Consider the following 25000-nt stretch of genomic DNA (forward strand, 5'->3'; position numbering starts at 1 on the left):
CTGTTTAAATGCTGTCCAGAACACAGCAATTAAATCTCCTGTGCATACCAAATGCTGTTACTCTGAAATCTCAGAGTTGCTCAGGGTCCCACAGTCTGCCACAGAGGTGCACATGTGGTATCTCTGGTTTTGTGCTCTCCAAACCGCTCAGAGAAGGAAATCACCTGAAAATAACAGCATTTGGCTCAGGGAGCCACAGAGTACCATTCTTATAACGTTTTAAAGCACCAGCATTATTCTGTTGTGGTGTCTTAATTTGGTTCCTGTCAAAAGCTTTTCTATTACATTTTTGTTTTGTGAAGATCTATGGCTTTGGGTGCAGCAGTACAGGTCCTTCAGTCTTCTTACCCCTCTTCAGGAAAGGTGTTGGAGGTTTTCACCACCTCTCAGGTCCCTTTGCTTTGCCTCTTGTGTTCCTCTTCCTGTTGTATTTCCATTGCTCATTTCCAGAGGTGGATTACCTGATGTCAGGCCACTTGTTCCTGGAGTCCATCATGGGGCACCAGCTCTCACAGCCTCCCATTTGGTCCTGAAGAATGGGGTTGGTGGTCCTTGTGGTGGGGAGGTCTTCATAGGAACTCTCTTCCCTGACTCACCTGCCTTTCTCCATCTCTCACTGTCTGCAGGTCTGAGCTGTACTGGGTGCAATGAATGCTCCATGCTGGCCCTGCCATGGAAGGCTGTGACTCGCCCATCATCCCTGGGAAGGACAACGGGTGCAGCATCTCTCAGCACCAGCAATGGACTGATGTCAACAGCGCCCACCTCCCTGACACAGTTGGCAGCATGGAGCAGCCCATGGCAGCGACTTGTGGCCCCCTGGACAGCCTGAGGGTCCCTTTCCCCGAGAGCAGCACAGCAGCTGGCCCCAGCGCCAAGCCCACCAGCAAGGAGGTGAGCTGCAGGCAGTGCGCTGTCTCCTTCACAGGCCTGCAGAGCTACATGGAACACCGCTGCGCCGATGCCTGCCCAGCCCTGCCACTGCAGGGGGACAACGGGAGTGAGAGTAGCGAGGATGGGGAGGAGAGTGATGTGGAGAACCTGGCCGGCGAGATCATCTACCAATCTGATGGCTCAGCCTACACTGTGGAGAGCCTCAGCCAGCTGGTGCAGAGTGGGGGTGCCTACAGCAGTGGGGCTCTCTCCTTGCTGCTCCTGAACTCACTGGCCAAGCAGGGAGAGCCCTCTGCTGCTGCTACCGTCTACCCACAGATCATCAACACCTTCCACATAGCCTCATCCTTTGGGAAGTGGTTTGAGGGCTCAGACCAGGCCTTCCTGAATACCTCAGCCCTGGTGGGCATCAGCCCCGTCCTGCACAGCTTCCGCGTCTTCAATGTGCGACACAGAAGCAACAAGGATTACCTGAACAGTGATGGTTCTGCCAAAAGCTCTTACATATCCAAAGATGTTCCCAGCAATGTGGACCTGTCCAAATTTGATGGCTTTGTGCTCTATGGGAAGAGGAAGCCCATCCTGATGTGTTTCTTGTGTAAGCTCTCCTTTGGGTATGTCCACTCATTTGTGACCCATGCAGTGTGCAACCATCAAATGACTCTGAGTGAGGAGGAGCGGGAAATTCTTAGCAATAAGAACATCTCCGCTATCATCCAAGGGATAGGCAAAGACAAGGAACCCCTTGTCAGCTTTCTGGAACCAAAAACCAAAACTTTTCAGCACCCTCTCATTTCTGCAGCTAACCTCATAGGTCCTGGACAGAGTTTTTATGGTAAATTCAGTGGCATTTGCATGGAAGGTGAGCAGGCGTTCCAGGCCAGGGCAGCTGATGGAGCAGAGCTGCCACTGGCAGGTGTTCTGGCCCCCAGTGCGCTCCTCAACCTGGGCGGACTGACCAGCTTGGCTCTGAAGACTCCTATTACCTCAGTCCCCCTGGGCCCGCTGGCTTCCGGTCCCACCAAATTCTCAGAGGGGAAGGACCTTGGGGTGGCAGGGGGGGAGAAGCAAGAGGGGGATGAGCAGGACATCCTCTCAGAAAAGGCAGAGCTGGTGGAGGAGGAGGAAGAGGAGGACATGGAGGAGGAGGAGGGAGAAGATGAGGATGATGAGGGTTGCAAAGGACTGTTTCCAAGCGAGCTGGAGGACTGGCCTCAAGAGGATGCTGAGGCTGTGGCAGGCAGTGACAGCAGCAAAAAGGACCTTGCTCTCTCAAACAAAAGCATTTCTAACTCTCCCTTAATGCCTAACGTGCTCCAGACCCTATCGCAGAGCACAGATTCTACTACTTCTAATTCTGCTTCTTCCTTTGTCTTTGATGGTTCAAACAAGGGTAATCACTTCAGCTTTAACAATGAGGATGGTGGAGCCAGCATGGCAGAGGGCAGCAGGAAGCTGGACTTTATCCATGAAAGTGCCAATAAAGACAGTGCCACAGCACCAGAACCAAATGAGAGTATGGAGGGCGAGGACAGGAGCTACATCTCCCATCACCAGCATGCTGGTCCCCTCTGTGAACTTGGGGGTGGGGAGTGCCCCTTGGGGAGTGGCATGGAGTGCCCAAAGTGTGACACGGTCCTGGGCTCCTCACAGTCATTGGGTAGCCACATGACTATGATGCATTCTCGCAACTCATATAAGACACTCAAGTTTCCCAAGTGCAATTGGCACTACAAGTACCAGCAGACGCTTGAGGTGCACATGAAGGAGAAACATCCTGAGCCAGGTGGCTCCTGCGTGTACTGCAAAAGCAGGCAGCCTCACCCGCGGCTGGCACGGGGTGAGAGCTACACTTGTGGTTATAAGCCCTTCCACTGTGAGGTCTGTAACTACTCCACTACTACCAAAGGCAACCTCAGTATCCATATGCAGTCTGACAAGCATCTCAACAACATGCAGAACCTGCAGAATGGAGGGGGCAAACAAGTCTTCAGCCACACCGCTGGGGTGGTGGCAGCAGCTGTGGTGGCCGCAGCAGCCAACATTGGTAGCACATGTGGGGCCACCTCCCCCACCAAACCAAAAGCCAAACCCACGTGGCGGTGTGAGGTGTGTGACTATGAGACCAACATAGCTAGAAACCTCCGTATTCACATGACTAGTGAGAAGCACATGCACAACACGATTCTGCTTCAGCAAAATATGTCCCAAATCCAACACAGCCAGCACCTGGGCCTTAGCAGCCTACCGTCACCCACCGAGGCTGAGCTATACCATTACTACCTGGTGCAGAACGTGAACCTTCCTAACTTTAAGATGGATAGCACTTCCTCAGATGCACAGTTCACAGTGGGTGGATTCCAGCTCGATCCCATGGCAATGATTGCTCCACCTCTAGGTGAGGCTGAAGGGTTTTCCACTGTGTCCATGGGGGTTGTGTGTGTGATTGTGTTTGCATTCCAGCAAGGCCCTTGTGTGCAGACTGGGTGCTGCATGCCATATCCCTTCGTTCCATCGCTGCAGCCCTCTGTGGTGCAGCTTCACTGTGGTGAGTTGCTTTTGTGTGGTGGTTGAGGATGAAGAGTACATAGTGGAGACCTCTCTTCTGCATTCCCCATACACTGGTTTTCCTCATCCTGGGGATATATAGTTTTCAAGTACATTTTCTAAGAGTTTTAGTAGGGAGATAATAAAACAGTAGGTATGGTTTATTGCTGACATGCTGTCCTGGGTTCAGCAGTAGCAGTCATTTTTCTCCTTCTTGGTAGCTGGTGCAGTGCAGTGTTTTGACTTTCGGCTCGGGAACAGAGCTGATAACAATGATGTTTTGGTTTGGCCAAGGACTTTGTGAGCCTCATGCTCTGCCAGGGAGGAGGGGAAGCCAGGAGGAAGCAGAGACAGGACACCTGACCCAAGCTAGCCAAAGAGGTATTCCATACCACAGCACGTCATGTCCAGGATGTAACTGGGAGTTAGCCGGAAGGGCTGGTAGACTGCGGGGTTGGAGGAGGTATTGGTCGGAGCTTGGTCGAGCTGGGGGGCGAGTTATCGGTTGGCTGGTGGTGAGATGTCGTATTCTCTTCCCTTGTTATTTCCTTTATCATTATTATTATTGGTGGTAGCAGTAGTGATTTGTGTTATACCTTAGTTACTAAACTGTTCTTATCTCAACCTGTGGGAGTTGCATTCTTTTCGATTCTCCTCTCTGTCCCTCCAGGAGTAGAGGGAGGAAAAGAAGGGGGGAAGTGAGTGAACCAGTTACCTGACTGGGTTTAAACCACGACAGTTCTTTATTGGCGCCCAACGTGGGGCACGAAGGGTTGAGATAACAACAGATATGACCGGATTAATAGTCACTTGTCACAATGCTGATTTATTGGCTCTCAGAGTTGTTCCTCTTGATCTCACAGTTTCAGGATGTAGTACATTACTTAGAGCCGGTATTTGATGTGTTAGTGTTTATCAAGCGTGGGGCTTGGGCTAAGGTTCTTGTCTTACTGTACTTTATGGCAATGACTTGTAATACGGGCAGGCTCCAGCAGCAGGGCGGGACGGACATGGCCGTGGACTTGTACATGGCCGTGGACTTGTACCTGGCCGTCCTGCTGCTCTTCACCGTCCTGGCCCTGGCCCTCGCCTTCGCCTTCGTCTTCGTGAGGCCTCGGGGAGCCGAGGGGGAGCGGCCCCGGGAGCCGGCGGCTGCTGAAGCCGGCCGGGAGAGCGGCCTCGGGGAGCAAGCGGCGGCGGGAGGGGGCCGGGAAGCCGCGAGGGGACGGCTGCCGGTGGAGGAGGTCGGGGCAGGCGAGGAGCGGAAGGAGGCGGCTGCCGAGCAGAGGGAGAAGGCGGCGGAGGAGCCGAGCCCCGCGGCCGAGCCCAGCCCCCCCGACGCCCGAGAGCATTTCCCGGAAGCCGCCCGCCGAGCCCCAGGAGGATGCAGGAGACCACGCAGCATTTCCCAGCAAGGCAGAGGAGGAAGAGCTGGGCTCAGGAAAAGAGAAGCTGGTGGTGGGAGAGCAGGCAAGCACAGCAGCTACACCAGCCCCAGTGACAAGTACAGCAGCATCGTTTGAAAGTTCTGAAGGTTTTGAATGGCCTTTGGGTATCCTTGGGACCTGCCTGCTGATTGTGATGGGGATCAGCATGTTGGCACACATACAGACTGTGTTTTACCCACAACCATTTTGTCTGATCTCAAAAGTTAAGTAGAGTCAGGTTTGGGTCTTGTCTGGGGTTAGACGACGATATAGGGGGACCAAGAGGTTTTCTCCAAGGCTGGAGAGTCATGAGTGGCAGGGTGTGTGGGACAGTATGGGCAAGTATCTAGTCCACTGGGCCCCTCCAGTGCTTTGGAAGCATCGAAGATGGAAGGCAGCTGTATGGAGTCCCCAGCAACAAGCTGCAGAAACTGCTTAAGGGGACAGTGAATTATTTTAAGCCTGGTGGGCCCATGGCACTTCAGGCCATCAGAGCAGAGATGCAACGTAGAGATGGACTCATGATCGAGGGGTGGACTTAACAATGGACACTATTGCCCAGGTTATTCACGAGTGTGAACACTGCTCTGGAAGACTGTTACAAGAGATGGAGCCTGACATCATGGACCAGATGGATTCAGCAGGTTTATAGGGACTGGTCCATGCACTAAGATAAGAGTGATGGTATATTGAAAATGTGGGATCTGAGCATGACGTGAATGGTATGGAATAAGGGGTGGATAATGTCCTGGGTTCAGCAGTAGCAGTCATTTTTCTCCTTATTGGTTTCTGGTGCAGTGCAGTGTTTTGACTTTCAGCTCGGGAACAGAGCTGATAACAATGATGTTTTGGTTTGGCCAAGGACTTTGTGAGCCTCATGCTCTGCCAGGGAGGAGGGGAAGCCAGGAGGAAGCAGAGACAGGACACCTGACCCAAGCTAGCCAAAGAGGTATTCCATACCACAGCACGTCATGCCCAGGATGTAACTGGGAGTTAGCCGGAAGGGCTGGTAGACTGCGGGGTTGGAGGAGGTATCGGTCGGAACTTGGTCGGGCTGGTGGTGAGATGTCGTATTCTCTTCCCTTGTTATTTCCTTTATCATTATTATTATTGGTGGTAGCAGTAGTTATTTGTGTTATACCTTAGTTACTAAACTGTTTTTATCTCAACCTGTGGGAGTTGCATTCTTTTCGATTCTCCTCTCCATCCCTCGGGGAGTAGGGGGAGGAAAAGAAGGGGGGGAAGTGAGTGAACGAGTTGCCTGACTGGGTTTAAACCACGACACATGCATAAAATGTTTCTCCTCTTTGTGGAAAGCATCCTTACTACAGTGTTTCCTGATGATTTTTCCTTCATTTGTCAAGAGGCATGAATAGTTTGGCAAGTGGCTTTGTGAGAGGGTCCAATCACCTTCTGGTGCTCTCAAAGGCAGATGTTGAGTTGGTTTGTTATGTCCTGTGTGGCCCTGAGAGCAAAAGGAAAGTAGTTTTTGAGAGTTGGGATGAATTTGGTGGAAAGGTTGGTGTTCCCTTGCTGAAGAAATTAAACAGAAATGGTTCCTCTATTGCTAGCATGAGATATAAGATTCAAGGCTTGACGAGATAAAAAATATTAAACTGGATGAGAATGGCTAGAGAGATTATTTTTCTCATCAGATCACAAAAGCACTTGAAAATGAGCTACCAAATGCATTTTCCCTGCCAACATTTCCCTGTCTTCCCTTTTCTCCTGGAAGGCATGGTAAGGCACATGAAAAACAATGAGGTGGTTGGTGACAGTCAGCATGGCTTCACTAAGGAGAAATCCTGCCTGACCAAGTTGGTGGCCTTCTATGATGAGGCTAGGGAACTGATGGACAGGGGTAGAGCAGTTGATGTCATCTACCTGGACTTGTACAAAGCTTTTGACACTGTCCCGCATGACATCCTTGTCTCTAAATTGGAGAGACATCAATTTGATGGATGGACCACTCGGTGGATAAAGAACTGGCTGGATGGCCGCACTCAAAGAGCTGTGGTCAATGGCTCAGTGTTCTGCTGGAGACCAGTAACAAGTGGTGTCCCTCAGGGATTGGTGTTGGCACCGGTCTTGTTTAACATCTTCGTCGCTGGCATGGACAGTGGGATTGAGGGTGCCCTCAGCAAGTTTGCTGATGACACCAATCTGTGTGGTTCCTTTGAAGCGCTGGAGGGAAAGAATGCCATACAGAGGGGCCTCGACACTCTTTTGAGGTGGGCTGATGCCAACCTTATGAAGTTTAACAATGCCAAGTGCAAGGTCCTACACCAGGCGCAGCTACAGGTTGGGCAGAGAAGAGATTCAGAGCAGCCCTGTGGAGAAGGACTTGGGGGTGTTGGCTGATGAGATAATGAACATGAGCCGGCAGTGTGCTCTCGCATCCCAGGAAGCCAACCGTATCCTGAGCTGCATCAGAAGGAGTGTGACCAGCAGGTTGAAGGAGGTGATCCTGCCCCTCTATTCTGCTCTCGTGAGAACTCAGTTGGAGTATTGTGTCCAGTTCTGATGTCCTCAACATAAAAAGGACATGGAACTGTTGGAACAAGTCCAGAGGAGGGCCACGATGATGATCAGGGGACTGGAGCACCTCCCATATGAAGACAGGCTGAGAATGTTGAGGCTGTTCAACCTGGAGAAGAGAAGGCTGTGTGGAGACCTCATAACAGCCTTCCAGTATCTGAAGGGGGCCTATAAGGATGCTGGGGAGGGACTCTTCACTAGGGACTGTAGTGATGGGACAAGGAGTAATGGGTTCAGACTTAAACAGGGGAAGTTTAGATTGGATATAAGGCAGAAGATCTTTACTGTAAGGGTGGTGAGGCACTGGAATAGGTTGCCCAGGGAAGTTGTGAATGCTCCATCCCTGCTGGTGTTCAAGGCCAGGTTGGACAGAGCCTTGGGTGACATGTTTTAGTGTGAGGTGTCCCTGCCCATGGCAGGTGGGTTGGAAGTGGATGATCTTAAGGTCCTTTTCAACCCTAAATAGTATATTCTATTCTATTCTGTTCTGTTCTATTCTATTCTATTCTGATGAATGTTTGCCGTGTTCTGTGTTGGGCACTTGGGGGGCACACCCCATCCACACACAATGCAGCCCATGATTTAGACTGAGAGTGGGTGTAGAGGGTTGGGTCCTGTTCGGTTCCTCCCCTAGCAGCTGCTGGCTGTTTGCATGTGCTGCTTGGTGTGTTTGACCATCACAGAGCTGTAGGGTGGGAGCTGGATAGACCCCTCCACTCCTCAGGTGTGGCAGATGCTGGCTGAAATTGCTCTATGTTGTTTTGCTGGTGCTGAAAATCTTTGCACAGTGCTTTGAGAAAGTATGTGAAAAGAACTGTGCCACTTTACCTGCTTTCCTCTTAACTGACTCCTCGTCACTGCACTCTGCCCTTCCTAACCTTGTCCATTCATTGATGCAGTTATTACTGCATCATTGGTCTCATGTGTGTTCTCCTCTCTTTCAGCTATTCATAGTCCAGTTTATTATTACTGCAGAAGGACGTGGAAATAATATGAAAGAACAGCAACACAAGATACTAAAAAATGAAAATGAAAACAGAGTAACTCCAATGACTATAAATTAATTAGAATTCCCCCCCCCCCCCCCCCAGCATCCCATCTTGCACCTCTGGAAGGTCAAGGACACTATTTAGTGTATTTTCAATGGCTCCAAGTTGCCAAGAGATGTAGTAAACCTCATTTGTAATACAGCTTGCAGTATATAAAGTTAGTGTTGCCAGCAGTAGGGTTCTTGGAAGGCTCCCTTCTGGAGCTCACAGCATCTCTTCACTGAAGCACAGAGCAGTTGGCATTAGAGGAGTTGGGAGGATTTTAACAGAAGCTTCCTAAAGTGTATGACAAGGCCTTGAGTGTATATGAGCTTGCCTGGGGAGTGATTTGTGAATTGTACACTTGATAGCTGCAAATATCAAGCTGAGGATTATGGAGGGAGGCCCTTTGCATGTCAATAAACACTTGACACAAACTCAGCTTGTTAGACTTGTACACACACCATGAACTTTGCTAGAAGTGAAGCATATTTTTCCCATTTTTACACTTCAGTATAAAACTGGATTTAAGTAGAAAATAATTCAGAAGAGTCTGCCTTTGGGTTTTTACTGCATGATGTGTTCAGGAGAGACTGATTTAAAGAGAGGATTTCAGGATATATGCTAAAAGGGATGCTTGGAAAAATTGCTGTGACTAGGAGACATGGACCATAGCAGGCAAGTGGTGGGTTCCCTGCTCTTCAGGTATTTAGTGAGCAGGTATGGAGGGTATTCTGCTGTGGCAGGAGAGATAGAGCAAATCAAGAAGAAAGATCATTGACTGCTTTCATGGAAATACAGGTACCTGGTGGTACATGTAGATGGGATTTACCTTCTCCAACCAGTGCCTCTCTGTGAGCATGAGATCTGCTTGATGAAAACGAGGTGCTGTTCCTCTAACAAGCTCAGCATTAAGGTTGCCTTGTTAGCTGTAATTTATCCTGATCAGGACTGTAATGAACATTGTGGTATTGCATTTCTGCAGGAAAGATAGTAGGATGTACACTGCCCACTTGTGACGGCAGTGTGGTGACCAAACTGCAGTACTTCCATCACTTGGACCTGTGGCTGTTGACTATTTTTATTTGTCAGAGACTGTGCTCTGGCACTGTGTGAAGTAACAGTTCTTGTTTCTCCAGGTAGGCAAGAAAAAGCCAGGATGAAGTGTTAATGCTGTTCTTGAAATGGCCACAGAGGCTTTGGTGTGGTACTAAGGAATTCTTTGTTCTCTGAAACTTTATAGGATTTTTCTTGCCACTTTCATGGGCAGAGGGTTGGATACTTCTCCTTCAGTGGGTGTGTAGCAAGAGCTATTGTGTCCTTTCCCAGACTCACACGCTGGTTATGATTGCTTTTTTCTTCAGATATGGTACTGACCAGAAGCACAGAGGAGTAGGTGAAGGGACACCTGTGCTTGGCTCCTGCTGTGTGTTTGGTGGGTGCAAGAGTTGCACTGGGAGCAGCTTATGTTCTGCTGTGTGCTGCTTTTTGGCAAGTAAAGAATTCAACTTTTCTGACCTCTTTCTCCCCTTTTTCCTTTGTGCAGTGGGTGGAGAGATCCCCATGGACATATGGTTAGGTGGTGGACAGCTGGTGTCTGAGGAACTAATGAACTTGGGTGAGAGTTTCACACAAACAAATGATCCATCACGGAAGCTCTTCCAGTGTGCTGTGTGCAACAAGTTCACTACAGATAATTTGGACATGCTGGGCCTTCACGTGAACATGGAGCGTAGCTTCCCTGAAGATGAGTGGAAGGCAGTGATGGGGGACTCGTACCAGTGCAAGTTGTGCCACTACAACACACAGCTCAAGGCAAACTTCCAACTCCACTGTAAGATGGACAAGCATGTGCAGAAATACCAGCTGGTAGCACATATCAAGGAGGGTGGCAAGGCCAATGAGTGGAGGCTGAAGTGTGCGGCCATTGGGAATCCAGTACATCTGAAATGCAATGCTTGTGACTACTACACCAACAGTCTAGAGAAGCTGCATCTTCACACGGTGAATTTGAGGCATGAGACCAACCTGAAGCTCTATAAGGTAAGGGTTGGCTTTGCTTCATCTTCCTTCATTGCCCAAGTGCTGGAACAAAGGAAAACCTATTTTGAGCTGCAGTGGATTGTGTTTCTTTGGAGATGAGCTGCTCGGATCTCTCCAGCAGGACCCAGTCTCAATTGCATAGTGCAGCTCTTCAGCCTGAATTCTGATAGCAGCTGTGGTGGTTAAAGCCTTAGGCCAACAGGTGTTTATGTCAAGGTGCTTTAATGAGGGCTTGTATGTCTTCTAGCACTGCATATAAATTATACTTTTGCACAAAAATTCAGCAGTCACTGTTGAAAACATTGTGTGAGGCAGTGTTTGCCACACTGTTGTCTCTCTTCCATGAGGAAGTCTGTTAACCCATATGAGATTCTTCACAAGCAGTTGGAGGCTTTTGCTGTTGAAGTGTGTTTATCCTAGCATGGAGAAGGCTGGGTGGATGGAGCGGGGAGGGGTGGAGGAAGGGAGCTGCTGTCTCTCTGCTTTTATGCTCTATGTATGTTAATGCTGGGACCAACAAAGTGCTGTGAGGCTGGAAAAGGGAGAAGGCTGGAAGAGAAGCCTGTATATGCATGCATGTACTAGACCTTGTGTGTGGACAGACTGTATTTGGAGGCATTGCAGGTTTACATCCATTACAGTATTTGGCCTATGCTATCTGGTTTTCTTTCATTTCCCCAGCCCCCTTCATTTTGTGTCTTTTTTATAATCATCTCTTTCCCAACTTGTTTTTCTTGCTCACAACCCTCTCCTCTTGCTGGCCTGAACCCTGTGGGCTGTAACCCAAGAGGAGTTCTGGATACAGTAGCCATTTCACTTGTGCAGCAGAATTGCTCCAGACATTTGTATTGATTTTCACTGGACTTAAAGCTTCACCTTTTTCTCTAATCATCCCATAATGGCTTTAGTATGAACAATCAGGTGTGAATTGCCATAAATCTAAGCAACTGCATACATTCCCTTCACACATGGTGTCTCACTCATTGTTTCCTCATTTCTCTCAGGTCCTCATACTTTTCTTCTTGCTTTCCCCCCAAATGTGGTGCCATTTTTTATATATCAGTAGATATATATACGCACAGACTGTATTTTGTACTTCAGAATTATTTCTTTGAGTATTTTTCTTTATGTAATGAGAATTTAAAACTTAACATTGAACTGTGTAGTAACCCACCCATGTCACAGTGCACACAGATGTCAAAACTCCTGGATTTTCCCTAGGAATGAGCAGTTCCACAAAATTCAGAGAGGAAAGAGACAGCCAGGAGCATCATAGAGATTTTGCCTTGAACTATGGTTGATAGACCTGCCTGGAGTTGATGGGCAAGTGCTCAGAAGAGGAACCAGTTTCTGCTAAGCTCTCTATTGAGGCCAAGACTGCTGTGATGATTGCTGTTACCATCATTAGCTGGGATCCAGCATAACACAGCAGAGACTGGCTCTAAAAAAGGTCAGGTCTACACAGAAGCATCTGTTCTTAGATGTGCAGGAGACCTGAGAGAGTAAAATCAGCTTGGACATGGGGGGCAGGAGAGTCCCAGTGAGACTTTAAAAAGCCAGCTGAGGAATTGAATCTCTTCTGTGGAATTCAATTTGGGGTACAAAAGAGTTGTTCAAAAGCTCTATTATGAGTTTTAATATATAGTATTGTTCTCTTAAAGATATACATTGCAGAAGTTTAAAAATTCTTTATCTAGACCCTTCACCTACAGTGTCTACTGGGAAGAAGCAATTGGGGTTTTAGAGTTCTCTGAGGGGAGAGGGGAAACAAAGTCAGACTCGGGGACAGCCATAGATGCTTGTAATAGAGGTTCCTGAAATGCTTTCCTCAAGACAGGCAAAGAGGAATTGTCAGGTTTTGGGTTCATAAGAGGCCTGGGCAGTTCTCAGCTGCTACAGCATTGTGTTGCTTCGGACACAAATGCTGTGAAACACTAGATGGAGAATAACACATTTCAGAGTCATGAAGTCTGCTGTATGGTCCATATATTTGTTTTCTAGTATGTCTATATAAAGCCTGTAGCAGGGGACAGTGGACGGTTGGATTCACGGTGTCTCACTCCAGCATAGCTAGAATCAGTGTTTGAAAACACTGGAAAAACCTTTCTCTGGATCAAACAAGCTTCAGTGCAATTCTTGCAGTCTTCAGAGGGGTTGTAATGCCATGTCTCTCTTGATAGCTGAAAAGATGCAGCAGCAGTGGGAGTAGTTTGCAGAATGGTTTCTGTTCTATCAGGTCTTGGTATGGTCTGCAGTAAATTGACATTGATTGGATGTTAATTTTCCTCTTGCTAATGTAATCCATTAGCCTGGCACATGCATAATCAGTTTAGAGCACAGTTAACTGGATGTAATAGAGTTCTTCCCTGCCTACTGGAGAAAATCCTTTCCAGATGCTGCTGGGTGAGAGTGCATAATAGGCTTATCACACAGTCCTCCTTATTCTGCGCTTTTTTTTTTTTTGCTATTTTCCTCTTAAATCACATGTTAATGGCTGCTTGCATCGCCCAAGAGCCACTTATATTAGTGCTACTTGCTTGCAAAAAATGTAATCTGGAGACACTGTTAGCCCATAGTCTGGTGAACCTCTCTTAGTGTTCTTCTGCAATGCTTCCAGTGCTGGAGGAGGTCTGGTCTGCTACTGCCATCTTCATCCTGCACGTGGCAGGCACAGGGCAATAGCTTTCATCATACCTCTTCGTGTCAGTGATGAGGGGGCATGGATGCTGCAGTGGGGACCTTGCTTACGACAAGTAACTGGTAGGATCTGGTAATCCTTCCTTTCTTCTTATGTTCTCTGAATCCCTACTGTCCCCCTAAAATCCTAGAGCTAAACTGTAAATCCTGTCATTTATCTTGCACTTTCTGGGGGAATGTGGCACTTATGCCTCTGTCCTGGGTTCAGCCGACACTCTCACCATGTGCTTATCTCCTCCCTGTGGCTGGTGGCTTTTATATTCTAAGAAACTACCTGGAAAGTAAGAGTACCATTGTAAACATGTGTGCTTAAATTTTTGAGGTGCATGTACTGGCTTGAGGTAGATGATGGGTTTGAAGAGCCTTTATCTCTTAGCTAGGACAGCCTGATGAATACAGTGAGACTGGGGCTGAGCCACATTGGTGGCTGTAAGCAGGGAGGCAGAGACTGTGCAAACTCTTGACAAGTGCAGGTTTACTGTAACTGAAGCTAAGTCTTGTTTCCTCGTGATGGCAGAAGACAAAACCAGACTTGAAGCAGAGCAGCCTTCCTCATATCTGGAAGAGTTCGGACACGAGTTCCCGGCATCTATTGCACAGGTGGAATTTCCAGAAAGAATTAAATCTGCTCGAGCAAGAGCCAAGTTTGGACATTTCCTACAACTTCCTGAAAGTCTTTAGTTCAAAATCTGCAACTCAAAAGAAGTTTAAACAAAGAACCACTGAAGAAACACATTGCTGGCTAGACTGCCAAATGAGTGCATTCAATGAGTTCAGTGTCTTCCGTTTCAGTCTTTCCAAGTGATGAGTTAACTTTTTTAGGGGATAGGGAATCTGAAGGAGAGGGTTTGGGTTACATGATGCTCTGCATAGAGGTTCTTGGTTAACTGAGAGATGTAGAGTGTGCAGGAAAACAACTCCTTAAATGTCAGTACTCAGAATACTAGCGATAATGAAACTTTGTGGATCTACACTGACTTGGAAAGAAATGAAGATGACCTGTGAGAAGGCAAACAGGAGGTGCAGCTGCAAACCTAGCAGAAGGTGGTGGGAGTTCCTGGTTCCTCTGAGGAGCCTGTGTCTCACCCTCCCTCTCCCACAGGCACAGCAGGAGTATGTGTGTCTCTTGAGAACAGGGGGCTGAGCTCGAGTAACTGCAGCAAGATGCTGCTCTGGGGTTTGGGAGCCAAGCTTTACAGTTCAGTTAGTACATAAGACTGAAACCGAAAGCATATGATTTTTGCTGAGGTGAGTAGCTCGAGAGAGGACACCTTCAACACGGGAGCGAGGGGGAGATCAGCGTCCAGGAGCCTCAACTCAGAGAGACAAGAGCCACCGAGGGAGCCTCAAGTCCTCGACAGGACCTGCCCAGGAGCTGGCAGCTTAGCTGACGCGAGCAGCTGACTCACAGGGGGCGGAGCCAGGAGGAGAGGCACCATCCCTGACTGGTTAAAAACCTGCCCCAGGGAGAGCAGCGAGGCAGTTTGCGCGGGCAGGCGAGCGGGATGGTGAGCACTCGTCGTATGACCAGGGCCCGGTCTGGGAGCAGTGCTCTGGCTGCCCTGGCAGTGGCCAGCGCAGGCACCCAGACAGAGCTGATGAGAGGGGAGGCTGCAGTGCAGAGCTCGGGGTGCAGAGAGTGCCTTCACTGGTCTTGTGAGGGAAAGGTGCACAATGGGCAGGGCTGCACTCGGTGCTCCCCCGTGGAGGTCCTCCTGCAGCAGGTGGCTGAGCTGCGGGATGCTGTTAATAGGCTGCAAGATCTCAGGGAAGCTGAGAGGAAGCAGGAATGCTTGCTCCCTGCCCAAACTGCAGGGGCCTCAAGCTTTCCCTCTAGTTCATGAAGGAAAAAAGGAGGCTGTTAACCTGGGAAGCTGGGAATTAGTGACAAAAAAAAAAAAAAAAACAAAAAAAAACAAAACAAAAAAAGGAGGAAGAGGACAATTAAAAGCAAGGGGCTTCCTCCTAAATCTGTTGTTCCCATGCAGAACCGCTTAACCGCTTTGCTGTCCTGCAGGAGGCTAATGAGGAAACTCACTTGCACCAGAAACAGCCGGCTGATGCCCTGATAAAGAATATCTCTACTGGTGCTGCCAGGAAAAAGTGGTGGGTTGTAGTAGTAGAGGATTCTACTTTGAAAGGGACAGAAGCACTTGTCTGTCAGCCTGACCCGGTCTCAAGGGAGGTGTGTTGTCTAGCAGGGGCTCGGATCAGGGATGCTGCAGAGAGGCTGCCTGCTCTAGTAAGTCCCACGGACTATTACCCGCTTCTAGTGATACACGTGGGTGCTAGGGATATAGATAGTAGTAGACTGGGGAACATAAAGAAAGACTACAGAGCCCTAGGAGAGGGGGTTAGGGGCTCTGAAGCTCAGATAGTCTTTTCGTCACTTTTCCACGATACAGGGGAGGACCTCAAAAAAGCTAGGAGGATTAACCAAGTTAATAAATGGTTAAAAGGATGGTGTCATAGTCAGGGGTTTGAGTGTCTTGAACACGGGACCCAGGTTTGTAGGCCAGGTCTAGTGGGGGCTGGTGGAGCTGGTCTGATAAGGAAGGGAAAGAGCGATTTTAGTAGGAGGCTTGCCAGACTGGTCAAGGTGGCTTTAAACTAGATGTGTTGGGGGAGGGGGGCATCATTCTATCCCAACACACCCAGTCAGTTGCCAGCAACTATAATAAATGCTCAGAGCAATGTAGATATATTCCACCTCCTCCAGCCAATGAGCCGGCTTCATTTGGAGCTCGGCTCAGATGCCTCTGTACAAACGCCCGTAGCCTGGGGAACAAACGAGGAATTAGAGATGTTTGCACGTCTACAGCAGTATGATGTAATAGGCATTGCAGAAACATGGTGGGATGGCTCCTATGGCTGGAGTGTTGGAATGGAAGGTTACAGGCCTTTTAGAAAAGACAGGCCTGGCAGGTGGGGAGGGGGAGTTGCTCTTTATGTTAGGGATAGGCTGGAGAGTATGGAACTCTGTCTGGGGACAGGTGATCAGTTAACAGAGAGTTTGTGGGTAAGGGTTAAAGGCAGAATGGCTATGGGAGACATTATTGTCGGTATCTGTTACAGACCGCCTGATCAAGGAGGACTTGTGGGTGAAGCACTCTATAGACAGATAGGAAAAGCCTCATGCTCACAGGCCCTTGATCTCATGGGGGACTTCAACCACCCTGACATCTGTTGGAACGATGGTACAGCCTGGCACAAGCAATCCAGGAGGTTCCTTGATTGTGTGGAAGACAACTTCCTTCTACAAATAATAGAGGAGCTGACAAGGAGAGGTGCCATGCTTGACCTTGTGCTCGCCAACAGGGAAGGGCTGGTTGGAAATGTGATGCTCCAGGGCAGCCTTGGATGCAGTGATCACGAGATGGTCGAATTCGAGTTCCTCAGGACAGTGAGAAGAGCGTGCAGCAAGCTCACTGCCCTGGACTTCAAAAGAGCAGACTTTGGCCTCTTCAGGAACCTGCTTACTAAGGTTCCATGGGATATAGCCCTAGAGGGAAGGGGGGCCCAAGAGTCTGGTTGATATTCAAGGATCACCTGCTACAAGCTCAGGAGTGTTGCATCCCAACTAGAAGAAAGTGCAGCAGGAGGGCCAGGAGACTGCCTTGGATGGATAAGGAGCTCCTGAGGAAAATTCAAATGAAAAAAGATGTTGCAGAATGGCTCTAAGAGCAAGGCCATGGAGCCTTAGAGGCCTGTGCGAGCAAGGCAAGGGGCAGGCCGCACAGGTAACCGGATACCAGATGTGGGAGGAGAATGTGGAGGAAGCTGTGTGGGTCTAACCAATACTGTTGTGCCTAGGAGGAGTGGCTAAATACCACACCTATATAAGTGAACTGCGTCACAAATAAAGTAGGAGTTTGCTTATCACCCATATTGGGTTGGCCTGGAGAGTTGGGCAGGGAGTAACTTGATGAAATATAACAAGGGAAAGTGTAGAGTCCTGCATCTGGGCAGGAACAACCCCAGGTTCCAGTATAGGTTGGGGAACGACCTGTTAGAGAGCAGTGTAGGGGAGAGGGACCTGGGGGTCCTAGTGGACGACAGGATGACCATGAGCCAACACTGTGCCCTGGTGGCTAAGAAGGCCAATGGCATCCTGGGGTGTATTAGAAGGGGGGTGGTTAGTAGGTCGAGAGAGGTCCTCCTTCCCCTCTACTCTGCCCTGGTGAGACCCCATCTGGAATATTGTGTCCAGTTCTGGGCCCCTCAGTTCAAGAAGGACAGGGACCTGCTGGAGAGAGTCCAGCGCAGGGCAACGAAGATGATTAAGGGAGTGGAGCATCTCCCTTATGAGGAAAGACTGAGGGAGCTGGGTCTCTATAGTTTGGAGAAGAGGAGACTGAGGGGTGACCTTATAAGTGTCTATAAATATATAAAGGGGGAGTGTCACGAGGATGGAGCCAGGCTCTATTCAGTGGCAAACAATGATAGGACAAGGGGTAATGGGTACAAACTGGAACACAAGAGGTTCCACTTAAACTTGAGAAGAAACTTCTTCTCAGTGAGGGTGACGGAACACTGGAACAGGCTGCCCAGGGAGGTTGTGGAGTCTCCTTCCCTGGAGACATTCAAAACCCGCCTGGACACATTCCTGTGTAACATTATCTAGGTGTTCCTGCTCCGGCAGGGGGATTGGACTAGATGATCTTTCGAGGTCCCTTCCAATCTCTAGCATACTGTGATACTGTGAATGGGTAACCAAGGATGCGATCATTACTGGGGAATTTTCTGCAATGGGCATCTTTGCATATCCTGTGTTTACTACACAGCAGGGGGCTAAAGAGTGGGAAGCTCTTGATCTCAAAATAGTTAAGGAGGCCTGACAAGCAGTGACCACGAATGGGTTAAAATCCTCTTATACTCAAGCTGTATATGTTATGATGTTTTCTTGCAATTGACAGGTGCAGTCCATACAGTTTCTCTGTGATACTCATGTACTAGAAGTTGGTAAAAATAAGTATGTCCAGGTTTCTATCAACCCTTGGAGACCTCTGTAGATACTGCTGGCCACTTCTTCCAGCACAGGCTGGCCACCTGTGTTGGAATGAGTGTGCATTTTGGTCAGTATAAAAGCCCAAGCCTCATACGATGTGGGGGAGGCAGAGTCTCTGCAGGGACGCCTGCTAAGGTTGAGCCTGCCACCTCGCACTGCAATGATGCTTCTCGGAGCTGGTTTCCTGTTAGTCTCCACAGGGTCCTTGTGCCACGTTCTGTATGTGGAACTGTAATGGGAGTAATGATTGTCTGGATTTTGTGCTTCAAATATTGTAGTTGTGTGGCGTGTGCTTGTGGGATCCCCTACGCGTGTGTTTGTATGTGTGTGCTGAGGGCAGACGGTGTTCTGTGTATTTTTCTTGTTGTTGGGTTCATGTCAAAGCTTTCAACAGGTAGCTGCTTAACATTTCGGGCATGAAAGGGTTAAGGTAAAGGTGCGGTTGCCGGCAGGTATTTATGGTTGCTGCTGAAGCTGGCAGGCTGCTATAGTTGCTGCCCAGCAGGAGGGCTTTTGCAGGGGAAAAAAAAAAAAAGGGGGGAGGGGGAGAGAGAGAGAGTAATGATGCTGCATTTAACCTGTCTACTTCTCAAGAACTGAAGAACTGATAACCTGGGGGAGGGGGTATATTTGTGCCCTCCTGCCTACAGGTCCATGGCGACTGCCTGCAAAGTTTGTCAAGCCTTGCCATGAGCTGGACAGACGAATGGAAAAACCTGATGCTTCAGCTACAGGAGCTGACCGTGAATACCCCAAGCAGAATGAGACAGAGGAAGAGAAAGAACAAATAACTGCAAAACATCACTTGGGAGCAACTGAAAAGTAACATCCTGAATATGTGTGCTTGTAAAGTAGCTATATTAGAGGTTGTGATTTTGTGTATAAAACCACCTGTATTTACTAGCTAGTTGCTAATAAGAAACTGCACCTTGTATTGTATAGATTTGTCACTTGTAAAAGAGATGTTAGAGTATGCAAATTTGCAGTAGCTGCTAGAAAATGCTAAGGCAAAAGCTAGAAAGGTTTTAATACAATGGTAGTGTTATAAAGTAGGTAATGGAACAAATTAAGAGGGTGGGAGAATTCCACTGGTAAGAAATTTCTTTGGCTAGTCCCTCACTGCCATCAGCATCTTCAACATGCTGCTGCTGCACCCTGTAATAGTTACTCTGCTAATGTAAATGTGTGTGTGCCTTGCTGTAGTAGTGACTTGTTACTGGATAAAACAAAAGGGGGGAGATGTGGAGACAGTGTTCTCACAGGAGAATGCATAATTGGTACATAAACTTTGAATAGTCCTGAAAGATACAGCAAGGCCCTGAGAGGCCTGAAGAAGCTTAAGCAAGCAAGATAAGAGGCTGGAATTCACCAAGTTAATGAGAATTGTGGACTGTTGGCAAGCTTTCAAGGTTGAGTTCTCACAACTGTGTTTAACCAATTATATGTTAGTCACTAAGGGTCTTCAAAACATGTATCCAATCATAATATGCCAAATCACTGTAAGTGCTTCAGCTGGGGCCTTGGCTCAAGTAAGCAGACTGAGTTGCTGAGCAGACAAATACTACATCGAAGGCAATTTCTGATTTGTTGTTTAAATGTTGACTCTCTAAGTCATGCAACACTGCAGAACCTTTTGTTGTTGGAACAGGGACATGGATGTGAAGAGTTTGATGGAATGTGTTGTATGAATCTTTCTGGTCATTTTAATTCGATACATGCACGGCTGAAAACTCTGGCTCAGCTTACCCAGCAACTGCAAGTGAGCAGTGACTTAGGGATAACTAAATGGTTGTCCTCATGAGGCATTACAGGTTGACTTAAAACACTGCTATTTGAAGTACTGCGCTTATGTATCATTGTTAGGTTAATCATTGTAGCTATTAGACTTGCTTATAGTTGTGTGATAAAACAGGTGAACAGAATAACCCACAATGCCTTGCTTGCACAAAGAAAAAAGGGGGAATTGTTGCAGAACGGCTCTAAGAGCAAGGCCATGGATCCTTAGAGGCCTGTGCGAGCAAGGCAAGGGGTAGGCCCCACAGGTAACCGGATACCGGATGTGGGAGGAGAATGTGGAGGAAGCTGTGTGGGTCTAACCAATGCTGTTGTGCCTAGGAGGAGTGGCTAAATACCACACCTATATAAGTGAACTGCGTCACAAATAAAGTAGGAGTTTGCTTATTACCCATATTGGGTTGGCCTGTCTGCTTCTCCTCGCCACTTACAAAAAGAGGCTTATAAAATGTGGAGGCAAGGACAGGAGGCCTGGAAGGAGTACAGGGATGTTGTCTGGGAAGCTAGGGACCACGTTAGGAAAGCCAAGGCCAAGTTAGAATTAAACTTGGCTAGGGATGTTTAGGATAACAGGAAGGGATTCTACAGATACGTAGCAAATAAAAAACAGACTAGGGACAACGTAGGCCTCCTCAGGAAGCTCTCGGGAGAACAGGCTACACAGGATTTGGAGAAGGCTGAGGTTCTGAATAACTTCTTTGCCTCGTTCTTCAGTGGCAAGGCTCTGACTGCACCACCCAAGTCTTGGAAGGTAGATGCAGGGACTGTGAGAATGAAGACCTTGTGCCCACTGTAGGAGAGGATCTGTTTCAAGACCATCTTAAAAATCTGAACATGTGCAAGTCCATGGGACATGATGAAATCCATCCATGTGTCCTGAAGGAGCTGGTGAATGAAGTTGCCAAGCCACTGGCCATCATATTTGAAAAATCATGGCAATCAGGTGAACTTCCCAATGACTTGGAAAAGGGAAATATAACCCCCATATTCAAGAAGAGGAAAATGGATGACCCAGGTAATTACAGACCTGTCAGTCTCACCTCTGTGCCTGGCAAAATCTTGGAGCAGATTCTCCTAGAAGGCATGCTAAGACACATGAAAATCAACAAGGTGCTTGGTGACAGCCAGTATGGCTTCACTAAGGGGAAATCCTGCCTGACCAATTTGGTGGACTTCTATGATGGGGCTAGGGAACTGATGGACAGGGGTAGAGCAGTTGATGTCATCTACCTGGACTTGTGCAAAGTGTTTGACACTGTGCCACACGACATCCTTGTCTCTAAATTGGAGAGACATCAATTTGATGGATGGACCACTCAATAGATAAAGAACTGGCTGGATGGCCGCACACAAAGAGTTGTGGTCAATGCCTCAGTGTCAGGCTGGAGACCAGTAACAAGTGGTGTCCCCCAGAGATCGGTGTTGGGACCGGTCTTAACATCTTCGTCGCTGACATGGACAGTGGGTTTGAGTGTGCCCTCAGCAAGTTTGCCGATGACACCAAGCTGTGTGGTTCGGTTGATATGCTGTAGGGAAGGGATGCCATCCAGAGGGACCTTGACATGCTTGTGAGGTAGGCTGATGCCAACCTCATGAAGTTTAACCATGACAAGTGCAGGGTCCTACAGCTGGGTTGGAGCAATCCCAAGCACAGCTACAAGTTGGGCAGAGAAGAGATTCAGAGCAGCCCTGCAGAGAAGGACTTGGGGGTGTTGGTTAATGAGAAAATGAACATGAGCAGGCAGTGTTCACTCGCATCCCAGGAAGCCAACTGTATCCTGGGCAGCATCAAAAGGAGTGTGACCAGCAGGTCGAAGGCAGTGATCCTGCCCCTCTACTCTGCTCTTGTGAGACCTCCCTTGGAGTATTGTGTCCAGTTCTGGTGTCCTCAACATAAAAAGGACATGGAACTGTTGGAACAAGTCCAGAGAAGGGCCATGAGGATGATCAGGGGACTGGAGCACCTCCCATCTGAAGATAGGCTGAGAAAGTTGGGGCTGTTCAGCCTGGAGAAAAGAATGCTATGGAGACCTCATAGCAGCTTTCCAGGATCTGAAGGGGGCCTCTCGGGATGCTGGGGAGGGACTCTTCATTAGGGACTGTCGTGAATAGACCAGGGGTAATGGGTTAAAACTGGAACAGGGGAAGTTTAGATTGGTTATAAGGAGGAAATTCTTTCCTGTTAGGGTGGTGGGGCATTGGAGTAGGTTGCCCACGGAGGTTGTGAATGCTCCGTCCCTGGCATAGTTCAAGACTGGGTTGGACAAAGCCTTGGGTGAGATGCTTTACTGTGAGGTGTCCCTGCCCATGGCAGCTGGGTTGGAACTAGATGATCTTAAGGTCCTTTCCAACCCTAACCATTCTGTGATTCTACCTTTCTGTTTTCTGTGTGGTGTTTATGGGTACAAACTGGAGCACAAGAGGTTCCACTTAAACTTGAGAAGAAACTTCTTCTCAGTGAGTGTGACAGAACACTGGAACAGGCTGCCCAGGGAGGTTGTGGAGTCTCCTTCCCTGGAGACATTCCTGTGTAACCTTATCTAGGTGTTCCTGCTCCGGCAGGGGGATTGGACTAGATGATCTTTTGAGGTCCCTTCCAATCTCTAGCATACTGTGATACTGTGTTAACTGAAGAGCTATGGTGGGCCTGTTCGTCTTAAATGAAGCTACTGATCAAATAGGCAATTGAGAAAGCTGGTGGAAATGAAGATAACCCCAAGGACACTGTAGAACATTTAGGAGTGACAGAGGAGTTGGGGTGACAGTGTGCATTAACTACTTGACTCCAGTAAAATACTGTACAATCCCCAGCAATGATTTACATCACACAAGAAGAGCATTCAAGGCTGTGTCACCAGCTGCCAGATATGGATGGATGCTGTGATGGGCAAGGGGAAATTCAACAGCCTACTGTGTATAAAGTGCAGTAGGAGACATTTTTAGCTACCACTCTGCAAATAGTACAGCATTGTGTGATAGCATGGGATGCAGTGACAGAACTTTTAGATGCTCAAAGTGTCAATCTGAAGAAACTTGTTGGAAAATCCCTGTGAAGTCTTAATAGTAAATGATGCATGGAATATTGCATGAGATGTAGTTACCATAGTACTGTCTAGCTTTGAAGTTAGAACTGCATGAAAATGCATGAGCTACTATTAGAGAAATTAAAAGGGTGTTGATGCATGCAGGTCATAGAGTATTTACTTAAAACTACAGTAGGTGCTTATATTAAGTACATACTACCCATGAGAAAATGTTGAAAACAGAGCAGGGGGGAATTCTGCCAAAGTTCACATTAAGTCAAACATGATTAAATAGGAAGGTATTTCAAGAGTAGGTAGAAAAAGGAAAAGTGAAGAAGTATGGGGTATTGGTGGGAGTAAGGGGAAGGAGGACTGAATTCTTCTCACCAGTGTTACAGAGAAGAACTGAAGAAATCCTCTTAACATAGGATAAATCCAAGAGATGGTCTCAGACAGAGGTACCAGTGAGGGTGGAAATCACTGGGGTTACCAGGACTCCACTAAAGAGCTCTGCGGACTCCTGGGAGTAATATGTGCCTGAAACTGCAAAGCAGTAAGTCAGCAAAACTGTAATAGGAAGAGTCTTGGTAGGCATAGGGATTAGAAAGGGGGAAAGACAGACTTGGGGAAGAGAAGGTTTTCTGGCACCGCTAGTTACTTGAAGCTATCAGCCAGCCCACAGGCAGCTTCATGCCAGCAGTAGGCTTCCCAGCATCTTTGCCAGGATTCTTAAGCAAAGATGTGGTTATTGTCACTGGGGCAGAAGAGGTCTGTGAGTTGATAGCGAGGTGAAGGATGAGAAAGGTAAAATAAAAACTAACTTTTCACAGTGGAGAAAAAAAAAAAGATTAGAAATATGCACTGGATTTTTGTTTATTTTTTGTTTATAAGTGATCAGAAATGGAGCAAGCCGGAAAAAAAATGCTATAAAGTAAAAATATGTAGACTGCTTAAATGTGAAGCTGGATGACAGTTGCAGAACTTTATAACACTAAGTGCTTTCACAGGAGATGATATATGAAACTTGGTGTCACAGAATATTGGAGGAATGGAGGGCAGACAGCCCTGATGGGGATGTCTGGGCTTCTCTCCCTGCTCTCCATATCATGCAAATAAAAAACAAAGAGGGGGAAGATGAAATAAAAGTGGGTTTAAAATTGCTCTTCTTGCAAGGGAGATGTGGAATCATTCCTAATCTCTTTGAAAACATTTACTAAGTGATCAGTGACAAGCAGGATAAAATGTGGGAACTGTGTAAATCCTTGATTTGCCTGAATGTTGAATATTGTGTTCAATTTAGCTCATTTTAGGAAAGATTAAAAAAAACTAGAAGAGGCCCAGAAAAAGTGGCAGAGATGGGAGCTAGCTGGAGTAACTTATATGAAGACAGACTTTGGAGTTAGCTCTACACAAATCCAGAATGGAGCAGAGGAAGTGAATAGGCAGCCTTCACTCACTTTTTTTTTTGTACAGCATATCATTTACCTATGAATCTTATTGCCATGGGATGTTGCAGAAAGTGGATGTGCAGATAGACTGAAAAAGGAGCAGGATGGATAGATGAGGAGCTGGCACATCAGTGCTCATTAGGTGGTTGTTGGGATGCAAGCCTCCAGCTCAGGAAACTTTCAAATAGCTGGTAGCTGGAAGTTTTGGTTATGTACTAGGAAAGAATTATTCTAGATGTACCCTGTTTCCTTTTGCAAATTTCCTTGCTAGTGGAAATTTCTGGTTTGTTAAAATCTGGTTTCTATTCCTTTTTGGATTAAGTATGCCGTCATTCTGCAGCAAGGTAGAGCTAAGGGTCACCTCATCCCACTGCTTGTCTGACAGTAGATGTTTCCTGTAAGACTTCAGTATAGGAAAGCTCTATGTTTTGCCAGGTAAAAGGTTTTAAATAAGTATCTTGGGGTTTTAAGCTTTAAAAAGAAAAAAAGGCTTAAAATTAATGGTATCAATGAGAAGCAAATAAAAGGAGTTGTCTTTTTGCTCCAAAATCCA

At 47.6% G+C, this 25000-nt stretch overlaps 1 protein-coding gene across 1 annotated transcript in view; it reads left to right on the plus strand.

Moving 5' to 3' along the window:
* The first annotated feature begins 672 nt into the window (after positions 1-672).
* Positions 673-25000, plus strand: part of LOC133283323 (zinc finger homeobox protein 3-like) — a 155759-nt gene continuing 131431 nt past the window's right edge. Inside the window, 2 exon segments of the mRNA XM_061480007.1 lie at positions 673-3292; positions 9981-10477. Of these exon segments, the coding sequence (XP_061335991.1) occupies positions 673-3292; positions 9981-10477 (3117 nt within the window).

This window comes from Pezoporus flaviventris, unplaced genomic scaffold (assembly GCF_033815535.1).
Source record: "Pezoporus flaviventris isolate CSIRO_AGI_PZ_B2104156 unplaced genomic scaffold, CSIRO_AGI_Pfla_v1 ptg000164l, whole genome shotgun sequence".
NCBI lineage: Eukaryota > Metazoa > Chordata > Aves > Psittaciformes > Psittacidae > Pezoporus > Pezoporus flaviventris.